At 40.4% G+C, this 21,174-nt stretch overlaps 1 protein-coding gene across 2 annotated transcripts in view; it reads right to left on the reverse strand.

The window, feature by feature from the left end:
* ST8SIA6 (ST8 alpha-N-acetyl-neuraminide alpha-2,8-sialyltransferase 6) overlaps window positions 1-21,174 on the reverse strand; it is a 1,083,972-nt gene that overhangs the window by 662,987 nt on the left and 399,811 nt on the right. For both annotated transcript variants that reach the window (XM_044067540.1, XM_044067539.1), the window contains exon 3: window positions 12,935-13,021. In XM_044067540.1, the coding sequence (XP_043923475.1) occupies window positions 12,935-13,021 (87 nt within the window). The remainder of the gene's footprint in view (window positions 1-12,934; window positions 13,022-21,174) is intronic.

The following is a 21,174-nucleotide window of genomic DNA, read 5'->3' on the forward strand; positions in this document are numbered from 1 at the left end:
TGTTGATCTTCTTTATGAAGTTACCAATGTGCCCACAGTTCTAACCTTGCATTAATAATTATGATACATTTTGATACTCTCTGTTCACAGTTTTATCAGTTTTTATATAAACATATGTATATATAAACATATGTATAAAAAAATCATAATGTTGTCTGAAGTACATGTGTGTGTGTGTGTGTGTGTGTGTGTGTGTGTGTGTGTGTGTGTGGTAGGGGGATGTGTCTCTTAACTCTTTGGTTTGACTGTGCAAGATGTTTGTGATTCAGCCTTACATTTTCCAATAGAAAGTCCAGTCATGCATGAAGAATTCAGTGGTTGGACTCATTTCTATTCGGATATGCCTGATTTATAATGGGCACACTGACAAGTTGCCCAGCATTAGAAATTTCCCCTTTTCCCCACTGTAGTGCTATCTCAGAGTTGGTATATACAGTTTTGGGTGTGGAGGGCACAGCCCCCCACCTGGGTGGGTTGGAATACTGTACTTTGTGTAATGGTCTGAATGCTGGGCAACTCGTTACTTTCCTTGTGAAAGTAATTTGTTGAACTGGGCATTCACAAAAGTGGGCATTCACTGTATATGGTTTGATGAACAAAGGCTCATGGGAAAGAACCTTTGATAAACTGATATAGACCCTTTATGAGGATATATGAAATAACCACCTGATAACATATGCTAAGTCAATATGCACAATCTCTGCAGAAGTAAAAACAATCAGAATAATTTCACATTAAAAATTATATATATATATATATATATATATATATATATATATATATATATATATACTATTACTAACACAGAAGTTGCTTTTGGCAAAACTTTGGATTCACTCCTTCATCTACAAATGCACTGCCTGCTACCCTTGAAGAATAAATTGCCCACATTGGATTAACAAATTGGTGAGCTGATTATATCACCATAACATTTGCTGAACAAGATCAGATATGCAATATGGAATTACTGGCAAACAACAACAATAGGATAATAGTCAGTAGGCATGTAGTCCCAGAGACCATTAAGAACCCTAGCTCAAATTCTCCAATTGCTCCAAAACACTGTTTGGTTAACTAACTTGCTCAATATCCCACAGATGGTAAATTAAGGTGGAAAGATTCAATCCTTGCACCCTTGTCATAGAAGCAGTTCATTAACAAGTCAAAGCTTTAGTCTTCTACATTAACTGCCAGAGCAACAGCTTTGAACTAAATGCAGAAAACCTTTAGAATCTGATCTTGAAGACAAGACTGTGTCACAGCAGTATGCAACAATGAATACATAATGGATGCTGAAGAGCATACAGTTCTAATCTTTATCCAAAATAATGCAAATGATATGACCCAACAAATGTTAAGCATTTGCTGGAGGCTGTAAAGAAGATACTGCAAAAATATATTACTACAATGCAACATGTTTAGATTACTAAAATGTTGCAAGTTTAGCCTATATTATAAAGTCCAGGCATATTAATTAATTAATTAATTAATTAATTAATTAATTAATTAATTTGTTAATGTAATGAATAAAGTAAAACAATTAAAGACAATATAGATGCTGCAGCAGCTTTTGTTCAACAACCCACGCTTACCAAATTCAAAAATATTACTGCATACGACATAAAGACTATTTTTTTTAGAGGTTGCAAAATACCCACATCTCAGCTTGACCTCCCAATATTTTTTCCATCATAAAGAATACCTATTCCCTCTGAAATAACTCAGTACTGGTCTGACCTACTCGAATGACTGATAATGCTGTACTGTTGCAGCAAGCATCTCAGGAGTCAACAGAGCCAGATCCTGGACACATCAATATCCCAATAACTTGTTTGTCTCTTCCAATTACTAAAAACACTGTTCAAATCATTCAGTGTATATACTATTTTCTTCTTTTACTTTTACAATTATCACAGGTATTTGGTTTTCATTTAAAACTTATATTTCAAATTTTAGAAAAAAAAACACTGACAGACGTTTTCTAAACAAAGCACTCTCTCATTGAAAACAGACTTAGCATGAGAAATAGTAAACTCCTCTTCCGTGAAACTTGCATTTAGTGAACATGCATCTGGAAGCCCATTAAACTATAATGGATATGCAGGGATTAATTCTTAATAGTATATAGTAAAGTATTAATTAGTGGCTATGTGACGGGTTCAAGAATTCAAAAAGGCAAATGTGTGACACCTTTGCTAACAGCCTGGGACAGCCCACAATACACGAGTTCCCATTTTCAGGCAAGTAGTACTGTCTGATGAAGTAACTTGGTCAGAGTCACACAAAAGACAAATGAAGGCTAAGGGAATTAAACCCTTTTTCTACAGGAAGCAGCTCTTTAACAGCTCATAGCCATGCTTATTTGCACCAAGTGGTTGATAACCTATTGTAGCCCAAGCACACTGTATTTCACACATGTGCTTGCAAAACATGTATTCATAGTTAAAATATTAACATTAAACTCAGACTTCATGCTCTCCAATGTATTTACAGCCAAATAATAAATGCAGGTAGCATTCAAAAGAACAAGGAACCCAAGGTATATAGCCAAAACACAAGGCTCATATGACAATGCTCCTGTTTACTACAATCAATTTCCTTCCTTTGTACCATGACTACTCTGGTTCATAGGCAGTTACTAGGCTTCCACTCCCGGGGCCATTGAAGAGCCTAGCCCAAATTTCTAGTTGGCCCACAGCTCTGTCTGGTTAAATGACTTGTTCAAGTACAGAGCATAAATTAGAAACACAATCAGACATATTCTGTAAAACTGGAGAATGATAAGAGCAGTCCACTCTAAATCACTTAAACAGTTAACAAAACAGGCCACTTAAAAATGTAACAACAACAGATGTTTCATCAACATGCATTTTGTTAACCACAAAAACTATTCAACTTTAATGATGGACATCGACTGAATGCAATCCCCAGTGATTTACACAAAAAATACAAGAAGAGGTCCAGCAGTTGGTGTGGAGGATTAAGGCTCAAAGTTCTTAATAAGCTACCCCCCTAAGGATACAGGGTTTTCCTCTTTCTACCTGTTGTGGCTCTGAGTAAGTCACTTAACCAGAATGTACTGTCTAAACTGGGACATTTTACACACACACACACACACACACACACACACACACACACACACACACACGCACACACACATACACACACACGCAGACATCCCTCTTCCCCTAATCCTCTAATGCAATGTGCAAAAATCACTGCACCATGCACAAAGTAGTAGTTTACAGCAACATAAAACATTCTTATCATAACACAAAGTGCAAGAAATGTAGAGAATCCAGCATGCTCCATTCTGTTCCAGCAATGTGGAAAGTAGTGGTTTCATGTAATTTCCAGCAAAAAATAAATAAATAAATAAAAAGTATCCAACATGTATGGTGTGAAAGCAGCTCAAAATACCACCATTGCACTTTCCTGAGCTGTGAGTGGGGAAATCCAGCAGAAAGCATGCTGCTACTGACTATACCATGCCGTGGGTGAGAGAAATACCATGTTCCATGCTATTACTTCCTGAACAATACTGTGGGGTTGGAACCTCTGTTTCCTGTTACCACTTTCTGAACGATTCTGTACTGAGACATCAATAATTCTGTAGCACTGAGTAAATTCTATTTTTTTATTTTTTTGGTCATGGGTCCCTCTAAACCTGTTGTTCCATGGTGACCTCCCATTTTGTCTGTATTATAATCTGCCATTAGCAGGAATTCAGAGGTAACAGTGCCCACACTGACAACTTTACCAAGGGGATCCAGGTGTGGGAATTTCTTACAGCTGCCACAACATTGTCTGCCCAACATGAAATGTGCTGTGACATTGTTAGGGCTCAAGCACTGCCACAACATTTCCAGCACTACATGGAAATGGCAGAGAATAGAGATAATACCAAAATCACACCGAAGCATAGTATGGTGGCACATCAAGCATCAGTGGCCAAATCCATTCATGCACTAGTTAGGACATGTCTGAGTGAAGTTGGTATCAGTCTTTCAAGGGGCAGAGGATGGGGTACTGTCTGGACATGTGGAAAGAGATCCCGTGATATACCGTTACTTCTTAGGACAGTAAAGTCAGCAGTCAAGGTGAACAAGCACAAGATATTTCACCCAGACAATGTCAGTGTTCATCTATACCTAGCAGAACCTCACAATCAACGTCACAATCATGGGTGTGTAGGACTGTCAGGCAAGTGACAGCAGGATCACCTGCATCAAGTGGATCACAACATCATATTAATTCACCTTACAGTTCTCATTGTAGCACCTCTTCAAAATTACTTGCTCCATCATCTAGCCTGTCTATAGGAGATGTCCATGACTCATTTGATCTTGAATTACTATGAATCAGCTTTAACTCATTATATCAGAGTGACGCATCCAGGTTCATAGGTTCATAGGTTTATACTAGGCTATCTGCCCTAAGGCATTTATAAGCCTAGCCCAAAGTGTTGTGGCTTACGCCACCCCTTATATGAAAAAATACTGTACCCATTAGTTTGTTGTGCCTCTGTCCAGCAGTGACACAGAGATGATTCCTGGGGTAAACCTACGATCTCCCATCCACAGGTCAAGATTTCTCTTGAACAGAGCCAGCGAGGTGCTCTGCCTCACATGGACCGGGATTTTATTCCACAGCATAGGGAGTCTCTGAGTGATAAATCTATCCCTCCAGCATGTCCTATTTATATCCGTGCTAAGGTTTAAGTCGCTTGCTCTAGTGGTTTTGGTGGATTTGGATTTTTTGAGGTGGAGCATGTCCATTAATTCCGGGTTGGACATGGCCTTGTATGTCAGGCACATGTCACCTCTGAGCAGACGGTATGCGACTGAATAGAGCTGGAGTTTCTTCAATCTGGCAGCATAGGACAGATTTTGGAGTCCCTTTATCCTTTTGGTGAGGAACTTTTGGGGTCTCTCCAATTGCTGCAGATGTCGGGTGAGATACATCCCGAATGGGGCATTGTACTCGATCATTGGTCTGATAAGTGAAGAGTACAGGGGAACAATGACCTCACTAGATCTGGATGTGAATCCCTTCATGATCAGGTGGGGAATGTAGAAGGTCTTTCTAACCACTTTAGCAACGTGAGTGTCAAAAGAAAGGCCACTGTCAACCTGGGTCCCCAGGTCCCTGATAACCTCTTCTGTGCTTAGTGGATTGCCACCTATATGGTAGCTTGGGGTTACCTTGTTTTTCCCAAAGGGTATGACTATATATTTTTTGGCGTTTAACTTCAGGCCATTTCTATGGCACCAGCTATCTGTTTCTGTGAGTCCCTTCTGAAGGATATCCGTGTCCGATGCACTTTCCACTATGGCGCCCAGTTTGCAGTCGTCTGCAAACTTTGTCAGCCAAAGTCCTCCCATGTTGGCCTGTACTTCTAAGAAGTAGATGCCGAACAATAGGGGGCCAAGGACCGAGCCCTGTGGGACACCACTTGTGACTGACTTGGAGTCTGACATAGCGCCAGCAACTCTAACCCTGTGGGTTCTGTCCTTAAGCCAGTTTGCAACCCATCTTGTGACATATGGGTTTACATTTAAGCTGGTAAGTTTTTCTACAATACCCGAGTGGGGTATTGTGTCGAAAGCCTTTGCAAGGTCAAGGTAGGCTGTCAGGACTGCCTTTCCCTCATCAATGGCCTTGGTGACTGTTTCGAAGAAGTCGACCAAGTTCAAAAGGCATGATCTGCCCTTGACAAAGCCAAACTGGGTCGGGTCCAATGTCTGCAAGTCCCCTATATCTTTGTTTATGAGCTCCATTATGATCCTCTCCATAGCTTTGCAGACTAGACTTGTTAAGCTTATGGGGCGGTAATTACCAGGGTCCGTAGAGGCACCGCCTTTGTGGAGTGGGACCACAGTTGCCATATGCCACTCCTTGGGCACATATCCTGTGGTAAGGCTGAGATTAAACAGCTGCCTTATGTGCGGGTTTAATTCCTCATTTAGCTCGTGTAGCACACAGCCGGGGACACCACCCGGTCCCATTGATGCTGTGTTTTTAGCTTTAGAGAGCAGCTTTCACCTGCGCATTTGAGATGTCTGGGAGGCTACACTCCGCTAGGATAGTTATCTCTCCTTTAGGGGGGGAGAGCGGGGTGAAGTTTGCACTGAACCTGTCTGCCAGTATGTTGGCAATGTCTGTGGGTTCAGTGATTTTTGTATCATTTTGGACTAATTCTGAGCATATCTGGGAGTTTCCATCCAGGTTCCTAACATAGCTGAAAAAGGCCTTATGATTGTCCTTTGAATCCATGGCATTTTTTCTCTCAAAATTGGCCTTAGTTGATTTTATGAGTGCTCGTATTTTTTTACTAATAATGATCAGGGGTGACTTCCCTTTTATGGATTTTGTTCTATCATGTAATAGCTTTCTCCTCTTATTGTAAAGATTGTTAATGGCTGGGGTCCACCAGACTGGACGTTTGCCCTTTGTGGAAAGAGTCTTGGTTTTATTTGGGATTGCCTGATCCATGCAGTCCTGGAGGTGTTCATAGAAGGCATTTGTAAGGGCTTCCGCAGCTTGGGTTGTGGTTTCCACTGGCTCAGTGGCCTTGAAGGATACCACACCAGTCTTGATTAGTGTGAAGTTTGCTTTAGAGAAGTTCTTCACTGTGGTCTTTTTTGTTTGGGGTGGGGGCGGGATGTGGATTTCCAGTGAGATTAGTTTATGATCAGATCTCACCAATGAGGGATATACTTCCGGTGTGGAGCATTTTGTCCCCATGTTTGTGATAATGAGATCTAGTATATTTTCTACTCTCGTGGGAACAGTGACTAGCTGTTCCATGGCATTTGAATTTATGAACTCCGGGAACCGTTGGGCTAGAAAGTTAGGGCTTGAGTAATGTTCCCAGTCTATATTCGGGTAGTTGAAGTCACCCAATATGATGGTGTTTGGAGAAACATTTATACCCTCCAGTGTCTTTAGGAAGGCTGTGTGGGGTTCCTGAGTTTGAGAGGGTGGCCTGTAGCATGCTACAATTTGTAGAGCAGTTTTGCCTATGGTTAGTTGCACCTGGATGGTTTCCGAGCTTATGCGTTGCCACCAACCTGGAGGTGTGGGTATCCTTTATGAATATGGATACACCCCCTCCTTTTGTGGTGTGGTCCGGGTTTTGGGGCCGGAACGCATGATATGAGGTAAAACCTAATAGTGCCGGGGTGCTCTCAGGAGCCTTGCATCTGCAGTTAACTACTGATGCCTCTAGTAGTCAAATATTGCTTGTTCATATTTGCATCAATAATTCCAAAACCATGCTATGTACAAGGTTTTAAAAGATTTCATCTTAACACTTACACAATGGAAAACTCATCTGCATGAATATTTGACCTCTTAGTGCAGATAAATAGATATTCACTGCTGTTTGTATGATATTAATTTATATAAATATAATTTTCACATTTTTCTAAATATCCCAACAACCAAGTAAGACAGACAGTCCCTAGCCTCTTTTGAAAGCTCTCAGCTAAATGAATAAAATACTACTGACAGTATGTGTGTAATTTGAGTGGTTCCTGAGATATTGTAAGTTGTTTACAAAATATTACAAATGCTAATAGTTACTGTTGTTACTGTGACTTATAAAGTTTTGTTTATGACCTAGAACCTAAAGAATACTACCACTATAAAAATAGTTTGTGTTGAAGAGTTTGCCATTTATACTTCTTTCATAACGCCTGTGGCTCCTTTGATATGAACATTTGTTTGAAATGTGAGGGCATAATTTGATTCTGTCAACAGACATAGGCTCTGCCGATTGGAAGTTACAGTGCAAACTTTCTGAGCTTCATTGGAGTGAGTGAGTTAAAGATACACTGCCTGTTTAATTGGAATGGTGGTTGGGGAGAATTTCCAAATATTTGCATATCACCCCTGTAAAACTAGTATGCACACCATTAATGAAAGGGAAAAAAACAAGGATACATGGATTGCCATTCCTACAGGTGGTAGCTATCTACAACAGAAAAGTAGCAATGCACAACAATTTTTCAGGAGAAATATATCATAAACAAATGACATATTAAAATGAGTATCCTGCTATGTAAACTTATACTTCTGTCATTTCATCCCCCCCACTGTACAAATGATGATAAAGTCAGAAATTATTGTGTATGACAGCATAAAATTAATCTGATTTGCAGTATCACAGAATAATCTAAGAAGATATGTTATAAAAAAGTAGTACAATTCATTTTCTTAAATTTGCAATGCATTAACTCAGGCTGTATTTCACTGTTGACAACACTTATTACTTTTGTATAATTAAGTAATCAGTAAATCAGAACTTATTAATCAAAGTAGGCAAAAATATGAATTATTTTTTATATCTTTCCTTATGACATCACTGAACAGGAGTCTGCGAGCACTCAAACATGATAATGGTATGAGCAACTTTTCTAAAAGATAATAAAAAAATATTTTAAGATGAGTGAGAATATTAGATGAACAATGACAGCAGACCATGTACCATACAGCATAGCCCATAGATATCACTGCATGCATCAATTATACTCTTGTGGTTATTACATTAAAGGAAACACTAACATGAATGTCATGTTCCATGATTGTGGACTAGATGCCACCTCTTTACCCACGCAGCTGCATGCCATGCATGAGCCTGCTGTATATGGTCCATTACCACTGTTGCTGGTTGGTCATCATTACTAACATTTGAAGAGAACTGGGAGTTGCAGTGCTAGCATGTGTCATTTCACCACCAGACCAGCACATGATCATGTTATGTAGCATGCAACATTCAGTACACATCTTGCACACAGTAGCTGGGTAATAGTGAAGGGCACCACCAGACTCATCCAAAGCCCTCACAATGAGAATACATGTCTGGAACAGGAATGTGTTACATGTTTGTTTTGCAGCTCCACTTGGATTTCTCACTAGTGTTATGAGCCATGACTCCAGTGGATATCCAGCATTAGCAAAACAAAACAAAAAGAAATTAGCATTCAGCAATACATCTAATGTGAATAACTACTTAAATGCAATATAAAAAAAATATTTTCCACTTAGTGTGAAGGGCCCACACAGCTTGCCCAGATTTTTAGATGCCTCAACTACCTCACTCCTGCATACAAGGAAATATCAGCAATATTAAGGGACTGCATCTTGCAAGTAGCTTTTGAAATATTTGTAAGATATGCTAGAAACATGTTTTAAGTAACCTTGTTTACTGAACTTTATTGAATCTGATAAAATGTTTAGCAGCTCACAGTCAAATAAGAGGAATTATCATAAGTCTGTAGTCAGCTAAGGGCTAACTGTTCCCTTAAGAAGAGGAAGTATGCAGAAGTAGTTAAAGTAAAAAAAACAGGCATGCTATAAGTCTTATTTATCACTTAGGAAATGATTTGTAATTTTCTAAAATATTCCATCAGCTCAAAACTGTCATGACCTTCTTAAACGCATTGTTTGTACAGGACTATAAAATGCCCACCAGCCAGCAACAGGCTGGAACTCATCATCTGGATCTGATTTGATTTGATCAACACAAACTCTTAGCTCGGACTGAGCATACAGTTTTGCCAGTTTCGTTAATGTGTTGACTGACAGATAGCTGCATTGATAGGATTTAGAGTCCCCCTATCAGTGAGCAAAGATGATTCTTTTGATGCTTGTAAGTACAAAATCATTCTCTTGATTTGATTTGTTGATTATTTAGTGTTATTTGGTAATAAACTGTTTAAGCTTGTGCCCTGGTGTCTTGTGTCACTTCTACTCATCAGTATTACCCTCAGAACCTTGATAATGGACCATAACACTTACCAGTGAGATGTCATGCAGGAAGAGGTGATACAGTGAGCTAGTGTGCCAGATATGGGAATCATGTGCACTACCAGGATGCTGGGCAGAGACATTGGTGATACACCCCTGTGCATCACACACTACCTGGCAACTGATGGAATGTAGCCATTCCTACCCATGAGGGTCCCTAATTATAATATGGGCACAATCTATTATACCAAGTACCTCAGGAAAGTGTGCCAGCCCATAAATGGCACACATTGTTCTGGTTTGGTAATGAGGTGATGAAATAGATATACTGACCTACATGTGCCAAGAGTGCATCCAGGAACTGCAGCAGTATCCTTGAGGTAGAGGCCTGTGAGATCCCCAACATGTCCCCAGTCTGTCACTGCAAGGTCCCTGTTGCAAGTATCGTGAGGGCTATCCATACCTTGCTGTCCACAGAAACAGGAAGCTCATGCATTCCTGCAGTGCCACTATGGGGTCAAACATACTCACTAAGACCTTTTTAATGTCACTGTCCACTCCGAACAGATTTTCTGATTATCAGAGGTTATAATGGGTAATCCTTTGCTTACATTTTCGCATTCTTGCTGCTGAGTGCCACTGGGCACATGCAGTTTTGGCCAAGTAGCTCAGTCCTGGAAACAGTAAAGCTAGCAGCAAGTGACATTTTCACTGACTGCAACTCTGATAGATTTGGTGTGGTTTCTCTTCATATAGTGCCTCTGTAACTAGCATGGAAAAGCAGGAAAATATGACTGTGAATCACAGATTATGTGCTTCCTTAGCATATGCAGATTTAGATCACTCCTCATTTACATTTGCACTGACTGCAACTCTGATAGATTTGGTGTGGTTTCTCTTCATATAGTGCCTCTGTAACTAGCATGGAAAAGCAGGAAAATATGACTGTGAATCACAGATTATGTGCTTCCTTAGCATATGCAGATTTAGATCACTCCTCATTTACATCTCATTATTTGCATATTTGCATAAGCACATGTGAGGTCATCACGCATTAGTGTAGATGGCCTGTATGAGTCGCAGCTCAGCTGAGCTCATCCAAAAACATCATGGATATCCTCAGCACATTTGCATAAATAACTATGAATACCAGTCATAGTCTTACTTTTATTTATCTATTAATTTATTTATTTTTTGTTTGGTTGGAAGAAGACATAAGTTGTATCCAGGGTTTAAATTTCAAAGCTGACAAAGTAATAGTTTTCTTTCAACCAATATGACAAATGCTTGACAAAATTCATAGATCATATTTGAGATAGCAAAGTACAAAGAAAGGGCAGCATATATACTATACTGACCAGGGATGTTGACTTAGAACAAGTAGTACAGACTTGTGCCACGTGCCACTGAAATGCATATCATAGTAAGTGTCCAAAGTAACAGGTGGCAGCATAGCCAATTCCATATCATTCATAGGGTGGTATAGGCATAAATTTGTTACCATTCAAAGAAGTCATGTATCTCCTATGTGTGATTATTTTCCATGTTCTATGAAATAACAACAAATGCAAGCCCAATTAATACATTTTAAACCATATATTCTTGTTATAAGGTAAACTTAATGTTGCCATAACTGTAATGATCCATTACAGAAACGTCAGGAGTTCAGAAGACTTTGTGCATTGGAGGAAAATCAAACAGGTAAAATCAGGTCCATATTATTTATCATCTAGGGGAGTATTGGAGAGAACTATTTAATTACCGAAGAATCTTTAAAGAAACAAAAACTATAAGGAATCATCATCACACAAATATGAAAGAGAGGAATACTCCATCACAAGCATTCAGTCTTTCACCAGATTAAATGATAATGTGCATAAGACTAAAAAGAAAAATGTCTTATTTTGTTAAATAACCGATACTCAAACGTCAGCTCAAAGTAAAATCAGTAGAAACAAATATTATAATGGCATTAAAAGCAGAAGGCAACCAGGTTTACAGGCTGTAGATAAAGTACGAATACAAAAGTTATGATAAAGAGCCTAAAGCTAAAGTTGTTGAAGTAACTGAACAAAAATCCTGTGTTGTTCAAGGAGAAGATGAAAAGCCACAGAGAAGGAAATTCAGGCATTCATGCAACACAAATGTGTTGAAGCTCCACAAACATGGGCAACCAGAATTGTCACACTTTTAATAGAAGAGAACAGAGGCTGTCAGAAGTGTGATACTTAACAGATGCAGAACTAAACCCCTGAAGTCATTTCTCCACGTGAAGCTGTAGGGCAGGAAGAACTGTCCATAGATCAAGTTCTGATGCTCATTGTAAACAGTTATGCACAGAAATATGGACTGTCAGAGAGTTAAGCATGCTTCTACCAACAGCCATTTCATTAATTAAAATATGTTTTCATTATAAGAGCTGCTTCAGTTGTAAAAAAGTTTGTGGTATGCCTATTACAGCATTAACGTTAATTTTATATGGGCAATCTTGTATGATGCATGGCAATTTATTCCATTGAAGAGTTAGCTGGTTGTGTTCCAGTTGCAGGAATGTTTCTTGGGGGAGGAATGGAATATCAGATCCATAAGAAGCAGGACCACAGTATAATAAGTTAAGTCATGCCCTGATATTTGGAAGCAAATATTATTATTAAGTTCTCTTGGGAAATGTAGGCACAAAATAAAATCCCAACCTAGCCAAGGATAATGACCAATTGAGAGCAGGTTGTTGTACCCATTGTTGGCACTTATGAAGGGAGCTTTTTAGAGTAATCTCCAAACTGCAGAGAGGAAATCACTTATTTAGTCAGGCAGGGGCAATGACTGGACAAGGTAGAGGAACAAATGGGCCTACAAGCTATGGCAAGGCTTGATGTTAATAGGTTCAGAGTAAAGTACTATGCAAGCTGCCCCTGGGGGCATTTTAAGCTTAACCAATTTCTTTTTCAAAGGTGACTGAAATGGGACCAAAAGTAAATAAACATGCTAACATAGTTCAAGAATCCTGTTTTAACATATGGAATAATCTAAACAATAACCTAAACATGTTTTTCTTATTAAAGAAACAAAAAAAGGAAAAATCCATCAAAAATAAGACCACTGCATTTCTTGTAGGTAAAAAAAAAAACTAATATAATTTCACATTAGATCATTTTATATGCTCATATCAACACTATATTACCTTAATGCTTGGAGTTCATTTGGTTGCTTTTCCCATGACAACTTCTCCAACTGCTTGACTCTTTCTAAATAATAATCATCTGAGAACCTGTTCAAAAAGAGAAAAGTGCATAGTTTTGTCAACTAGTTTTTTATATATATATATATATATATATATATATATATATATATATATATATGCATATTCACACATACATTTATTAGTGAGCATGTACATTGTTTTAGTATAACACTGATTGAATCTGGAGACTAAATGATCAACAATCCAGACTTTGGAATATAATGCCACAGATTGCCTTTTCTCAGAGTATTTCCTTTTCCCCGAAGTATGGCAATCTCAGAGTTGGTATATATAATGTTCAGGAGGGGGGAGCTTGCTGCCCTGCAAAAGTAAGTTTAATGGAGAAAACAGATGTATAGTATTTGCTCTTCTGTATTGTCAGTCTTTGTTTTTGGCATTTCAGGACTCGGCATTACGAGTTTCAACATTTCAGTAGGAAGTCTTCTCAGCCACCATGGAACCACAGTCTGTCCTTACTTTAAGTATTTCCAGAATTGATTTGATTTGTTTATATAACTTTGAATAAATTTCCTTTTGGACAATACTTTTGGAACTTCTTTGAGTACCAAACATCCACTACAGGTGGTTTTGTTTTTTCTTGGTGTTGGATTCCACCTAATACGCTCTTTTGCTGTTCTTATTTCCAGAATGCTAACATAAGGTACCTTGTGGTAGTGTAGTACTGCTTTATGCACACTGACAATCATTTACTGCTATCCTGCAGACAGATTACCTGTGAGATGCATATATATATATATATATATATATATATATATATATATATATATATATATATATATATATATATATATATATATATATGTATATATATATATATATATATATATGTTCAGATTAGATACTAACCTCTCCATGCGTAATGTTAGTGTAAAGCATATACTCCCTGTCCACTACTACCCAACACCAATATGGAACCTACATAAGCTTAGGTTCTAAAGAACTCCCTACCAAATTCACTTAGGGGTTGTACAAACAGACTGAGATCCCAGCCATACAGTTATACCAAAGCCTCAGCATTTGCTTCTGTTATCTTCAAATCCATTCCAACATACCAATGTCAACCAATTCCATTCCAAGCATGGGTCACTGGAATAGAATGTCCAAGACTTTAAATCATCAGAGCATGCTAACACCCAAGACAATGTCATAGGTGACTCAACTGTCAGAGACACAGAAATTAAAATGAGCAGGCTGAGCAAGGACAGAGTGGAGAAAGGTTCTTTTCAGGGGCTAGGGTGCAGGAGACCATGAAAGTCCATAAATCACTGTCCCATAAATATGCATACAATTTAACTGTTATCCATGTAGGGAAGAATGATCTGGGGGGGGTAAAGAAAGACATGGTCAAGTTCTCATATGAATGTGTTAGAGTCCAGGAAAAGACCAGATATAATCAACATCCGGAAAATAGCGGACTTCAATAATCGGCTATATAATTAGTATATTTTGACGGGGGGGGCACATATGTGTCAGTATTGAAGGAGATAGTCATGCCTGTTTTATTACCTGGAATGACCAGTACCTCTCCACTTATACTGGCCAAAATACTTTCTACCCTCATAGTGCCTTCTTCAGATATTGTGGCACTTTGTAGTATATTCGTTGTTCTGCGGTACAGCCATCTGGAAATTAGTATATGTATGTAGGTGATGATTAGTGATCAGCAGTATGGTTTCATGCCAGGCAAGAGCACTACAGATGCAATGTTTGCTCTGGGAGTGTTATTGGAGAAATACAGAGAAGGTTAGAAGGAGTTGCAATGTATCTTTGTAGATTTGGAGAAAGCATATGACAGGGTGCCTAGAGAAGAGTTGTGGTATAGTATGAGGAAGTCAGGAATGGCAGAGAAGTATGTAAAAGTGGTACAGGATATGTACGAGGGTAGTATGACAGTTGTGAGGACTGCAGTGGGAGTGACAGATCCGTTTAATGTGGAGGTGGGATTACATCAAGGGTCAGCTCTGAGTCCTTTCTTATTTGCAGTGGTGATGGACAGGTTGACAGATGAGATCAAACAAAAGGCCCCGTGGACTATGATGTTTGCAGATGACATTGTGATCTGTAGTGAGAGTAGGAATCAGGTTGAGGAGACTCTGGAGAGGTGGAGATATGCTCTAGAGAGCAGAGGAATGAAGGTCAACAGGGCTAAGACAGAATATATGTATCTGAATGAGAGGGAGGGTAGAGGAATGGTGAGGATGCAGGGAGTAGAGTTGGTAAAGGTGGACGAGTTTAAGTATTTGGGATCAACAGTTCAGAGTAATGGGGAATGTGGAAGAGAGGTGAAGAAGAGAGTACAGGCAGGGTGGAATGGGTGGAGAAGAGTGTCAGGAGTGATTTGTGACAGACGGGTACCAGTAAGAGTGAAAGGGAAGGTCTACAAGAGGGTAGTGAGACCAGCTATGTTATATGGGTTGGAGACAGTGGCATTGACAAAAAGGCGGGAGTCAGAGCTGGATGTGGCAGAGTTAAAGATGTTAAGATTTGCACTCGGTGTGACTAGGATGGATAGGATTAGGAATCAGTATATTAGAGGGTCACCTCATGTTGGACAGTTTGGAGACAAAGCAAGAGAGACAAGATTGCGTTGGTTTGGACATGTGCTGAGGAGAGATAATGAGTATATTGGGAAAAAGATGCTAAGGATGGAGCTGCCAGGTAAGAGGAAAAGAGGAAGGCCTAAGATAAGGTTTATGGACGTGGTGAGAGAGGACATGCAGGCGGTTGGTGTGACAAAGCAAGATGCAGAGGATAGGAAGAAATGGAAAGAGATGATCCACTGTGGTGACCCCTAATGGGAAAAGCCAAAAGATGATGATGATGTAGTTCATGTAGTATGTATGTAGTATATGCATGTAGTATATGTAGTATGTATCTAGTATATGTAGCATATGTAGTATATGTGTGTATTGTATGTAATATGTTTTATATGTAGTATATGTATGTAGTGTATGTAATATGCATGTAGTATATGTAGTACATGTATGTAGTATATGTAGCATGTGTGTATATTGATATATATATATATATATATATATATATATATATATATATATATATATATATATGGATTCCATCCATTTGGTCGAATTACACTTAGTCGAAAATAATATCAGACATTGCACTTCACTGAAAGCTCACTTGACTGAAAGCTCACTTGGTTGAAGTTCATTTGGTCGAACATGGAATATAGCCCCTGTCCCACTGCAGTGCAACCCTATAGTGTGAATATTAAATAAGGGGGGTGGGGGGCACAGCCCCCCACAATGGGGGGTGTGGGGGGTGTAGCCCCCACATAATTTTAATGTATTCACTATTATAAGAAGGTATATCCATTAGAAATGCATTGATATGTAAACACTATTGGCATAATGTGGGGGCTGTGCCTCCCACACCCCCCTTATCCACAAAAGGAGGGGGAGTATCAATATTCGTCAAAGATACCCACACCTCCAGGTTGGTGGCACAGCACGAAGCATCAGAGACTATCCATGTGCAACTAACAGTGGGTAAAACTGCCTTCCAGTTTATAGCCTGCTACAGACCACCCTCCCAAACTCAGGAACCCCACTCAGCTTTCCTGAGAACACTGGAAAATATGAAGATCTCTCCAAACACCATTATATTGGGTGACTTCAACTACCCAACTATAGACTGGGAGCATTACTCTAGCTCCAACACCCTAACCCAAAGGTTCCTAGAATTTATAAACTCAAATGCTATAGAACAACTTGTTACCACTCCCACAAGAGGGGAAAACATACTGGACCTGATCATCACCAACATGGGGACTCTATGTTCCAGACCAGAAGTGTATCCCTCACTGGTAAGATCAGACCATAAACTAATCTCACTGGATATTCACATCCCGACCCCACCCCATGTCCAGAAAATCACAGTGAAAAACTTCAATAAAGTAAATTTCATACTCCTCAAAACCGAGGTGGAATCCTTCAAAGCCCCCGGGCCTGTGGATAATACGGCCCAGACCGCAAAATCCTTTATAAATGCATTCTATGAACACCTTCAGGAATGCATGGATCATGCAATCCCAAATAAAACCAAGACCCAATCCTCCAAAGGCAGACGTCCTGTCTGGTGGACCCCAGCCATAAACAAACTATACAATAGAAGGAGGAAGCTACTACATGATAGAGCAAAATCCCAAAAAGGGAAGGCATCTCTGATCAGTATTAGCAAAAAACTACGGGCACTCATAAAATCGTCTAAGGCCAGCTTCGAGAGAAAAATTGAACAGGACACTAAGGATAATCACAAGGCTTTCTTTAGTTATGTTAGGAACCTGGGTGGGAATTCCCAGATATGCTCAGAATTAGTCCAAAATGACAAAAAATACACCGAACCCACAGACATTGCCAACATCCTAGCTGACAGGTTCAGCGCAAACTCCCCCCCTCCCCACCAAAAGGGCTAATATCTATCCCAGCAGAGTGCTGCCCCCCTGACATCTCAGATGCTCAGGTAAGAGCTGCCCTCTCCAAAGCAAGAAACACAGCATCAATGGGACCAGACGATGTCCCGGGCTGCGTCCTACATGAACTCCAAGAAGAGCTAAACCCAAACCTAAAACTACTGTTCAATCTCAGCCTTACTACAGGATATGTACCCAAAGAGTGGCGTACAGCAACAGTGGTCCCTCTCCACAAAGGTGGTGCCTCAACGGATCTTGGAAACTATCGCCCCATAAGTCTCACTAGCTTGGTCCGAAAAAGCTATGGAAAGGATCATCATGGACCTTATAAATAAAGATATTGGGGACCTACAGACAATGGATCCTACCCAGTTCGGCTTTGTTAAGGGCAGATCCTGCCTCTTAAACCTGGTCGATTTCTGTGAAACAGTCACCAAGGCCATTGACAAGGGGAAGGTGGTCCAGACAGCCTACCTGGACCTCGCAAAAGCCTTTGATACAATACCCACTTGGGCATTATAGATAAGCTCACCAGCTTAAATATAAACCCCTATGTCACTATATGGGTTGCAAACTGGCTCAAGGACAGAACCCACATGGTTAGAATAGCTGGAGCCATGTCAGACTCCAAACCAGTTACAAGTGGCGTCCCACAAGGCTCAGTCCTGGGACCTCTCTTGTTCGGTATATATTTCTCGGAGGTACAGGCCAACATGGAAGGACTGTGGCTGACCAAGTTCGCAGATGACTGCAAACTGGGCACCATAATAGACTCTCCAGCCGACACAAGCATCCTCCAAAAGGGCCTCATAGAAACAGACAACTGGTGCCAGAGCCATGGCCTCAAGCTAAACGCCAAAAAGTGTATAGTCATCCCCTTTGGCAAAAACAAAGTGCCCACAAATTACCACATAGGTGGTAATCCATTAAGTACATTAAAGTAATTAGGGACCTGGGGACCCAAGTTGATAGCAATCTCTCATTTGACAACCACGTGGCCAAAGTGGTTAGAAAAACATTTTATATAGCCCACCTAATCATGAAGGGATTCACATCTAGATCAGGGGAGGTCATTGTGCCTCTTTACTCATCCCTCATCAGGCCCATAATTGAGTACAATGCCCCTTTTGGAATGTACCTTACCAGACACCTGCAGCAACTGGAAAGACCCCAAAAGTACCTCACCAAGAGGATCAAGGGGCTCAAACAGATGCAGTATGCTGCCTGGTTAAAGAAACTCCAGCTCTACTCAGTGGCATACCGCCTGCTCAGAGGCGATCTGTGCCTGACGTATAAAGCCATGTCCAACCCGGAATTAATGGACATGCTGCACCACAGAAAATCCAAATCCCATCAATCTACACGCTCGAGGGACTTGAACCTCAGCACTGAAATAAATAGGACATGCTGGAGGGACAGTTTCATAACCCAGAGGCTCCCTTCACTCTGGAATAAAATCCCAGTCCAGGTTAGGCAGAGTCCCTCATTGAATCTCTTCAAGAGGAATCTTGATGAGTGGATGGGAGATCGTAGGTTTACCCCGAGTATCACTTCTGTGTCACTGTTAGACAGAGGCACAGTATACTAACCTTGAAAAAGGGCATAGCAAAATTAATTTAAAATGGGTGGTGAAAGCCATACACACTCTGGCTAGGCTTATAAATGCCCTAGGGCAGATAGCCTAGTATGAACCTATGAACCTATGAATAGTTAGCCAAGTCCATAATTAAATTCCAGTATTCCCTCTGATCAAATGAGTACTTTCTATCACTGTACACACAGTACAGCATTATGTTATGTGCTAAGTCACCTGGCAACACAGATTAGTATATGGTAAGAGGAAGAGCCAGAATGTGTTCATAAAAGGGAAGGGTGGTATGCAGTCTCAAAGCATCATGTAAGGATACAGTTGGCACCTACATACGACACAAAATAACTATGGATATGCAACAGGCACAGACAGTCACATGGGAGCAACAACACTGAGGCATGTATAAGGAAGGAGGCACACCTATGTTGCTAGCTTCTCAGGTACAGACAGGAGTAGTTGTAAAACTTGAGTATGATATTATATGCAACAAGTATTTGTGCTAACACAGTGAACTCCAGTTTTAAACCCTGCTTAATCAGCAGACATATCTTGGACATCCATATGTATCAGCATCTTAAGGACTTACCTAAAGGACCTAAGGCTTACTTTGACATCTCTGGATCAACACTGCATGTGGAAGCTAAAGATCTAGAGCACCTGACAATTTCTCCCACATTGCTGGGGCATGACATGGGGTGTTTTGATGATGATGTTGGCAATGTCTGTGGGTTCGGTGTATTTTTTGTCATTTTGGACTAATTCTGACCATATCTGGGAATTCCCACCCAGGTTCCTAACATAACTAAAGAAAGCCTTGTGATTATCCTTAGTGTCCTGTGCAATTTTTCTCTCGAAGCTGACCTTAGATGATTTTATGAGTGCCCATAGTTTTTTACTAATACTGATCAGAGATGCCTTCCCTTTTTGGGATTTTGCTCTATCATGTAGTAGCTTCCTCCTTCTATTGTATAGTTTGTTTATGGCTGGGGTCCACCAGACAGGATGCCTAACTTTGGAGGATTGGGTCTTGGTTTTATTTGGGATTGCATGATCCATGCATTCCTGAAGGTGTTCATAGAATGCGTTTATAAAGGATTCTGCGGTCTGGGCCGTATTTTCCACATGCCCGGGGGCTTTTAAGGATTCCACCTCAGTTTTGAGGAGTGTGAAATTTGCTTTAGAGAAGTTTTTCACTGCAGTTTTCTGGGCAGGGGCTGGGGTCGGGATGTGAATATCTAGCGAGATTAGTTTATGGTCTGATCTTACCAGTGAGGGATACACTTCTAGTCTGGAGTATAGAGTCCCCGTGTTGGTGATGATCAGGTCCAGTATGTTTTTACCTCTTGTGGGAGTGGCAACAAGTTGTTCCATAGCATTTGAGTTTATAAATTCTAGGAACCTTTGGGCTAGGGTGTTGGAGCTAGAGTAATTTTCCCAGTCTATGTTAGGGTAGTTGAAGTCGCCCAATATAATCGTGTTTGGAGAGACCTTCATATTAGCCAGTGTTCTCAGGAAGGCCAAGTGGGGTTCCTGGGTTTGGGAGGGTGATCTGTAGTAGGCTATAAACTGGAAGGCAGTTTTACCTACTGTTAGTTGCACATGGATAGTCTCTGATGCTTTGTGCTGTGCCACCAACCTGGAGGTGTGGGTATCTTTGACGAATATTGATACTCCCCCTCCGTTTGTGGTTCGGTCCAAGTTTTGGGGCCGAAAAACATGGTATGAGGTATAACCTAGTAGTGTTGGGGTGCTCTCGGCAGCCTTGAACCAGGTTTCTGTTACTGCACAGATATCGATGTTCTCCATGCTAAGGAGAGTTTTGAGTGCGTGCATCTTGAGGTTTAGACTTCTGGTGTTGAGTAGCATTACTCTTAGTTTCTTATCCCTTGTGATACCTATGGAGGTGGTTTTGTCTTTTGAGCCTTGCCTAAAAAAGGCACTATGGGGGTGGCAAGAGCCTTTGCCAATATCCGAAAGCCCAGGGGTGACAGGTGCAAGCCGTCCCTAGTGAAGCATCGTGGCTTGTCGAGCATGTCATCCCAGGCAGACAGGCATTGGATCCCCTTTGAATGACACCAATACGTAAGCCAATTGTTGAAATTAATCATCTTGTCTTCATATTGCGGCATCATTCTT

The sequence above is a fragment of the Protopterus annectens genome, chromosome 3.part1, assembly GCF_019279795.1.
Source record: "Protopterus annectens isolate FY-2018-M chromosome 3.part1, PAN1.0, whole genome shotgun sequence".
Taxonomy (NCBI): Eukaryota; Metazoa; Chordata; order Ceratodontiformes; family Protopteridae; genus Protopterus; species Protopterus annectens.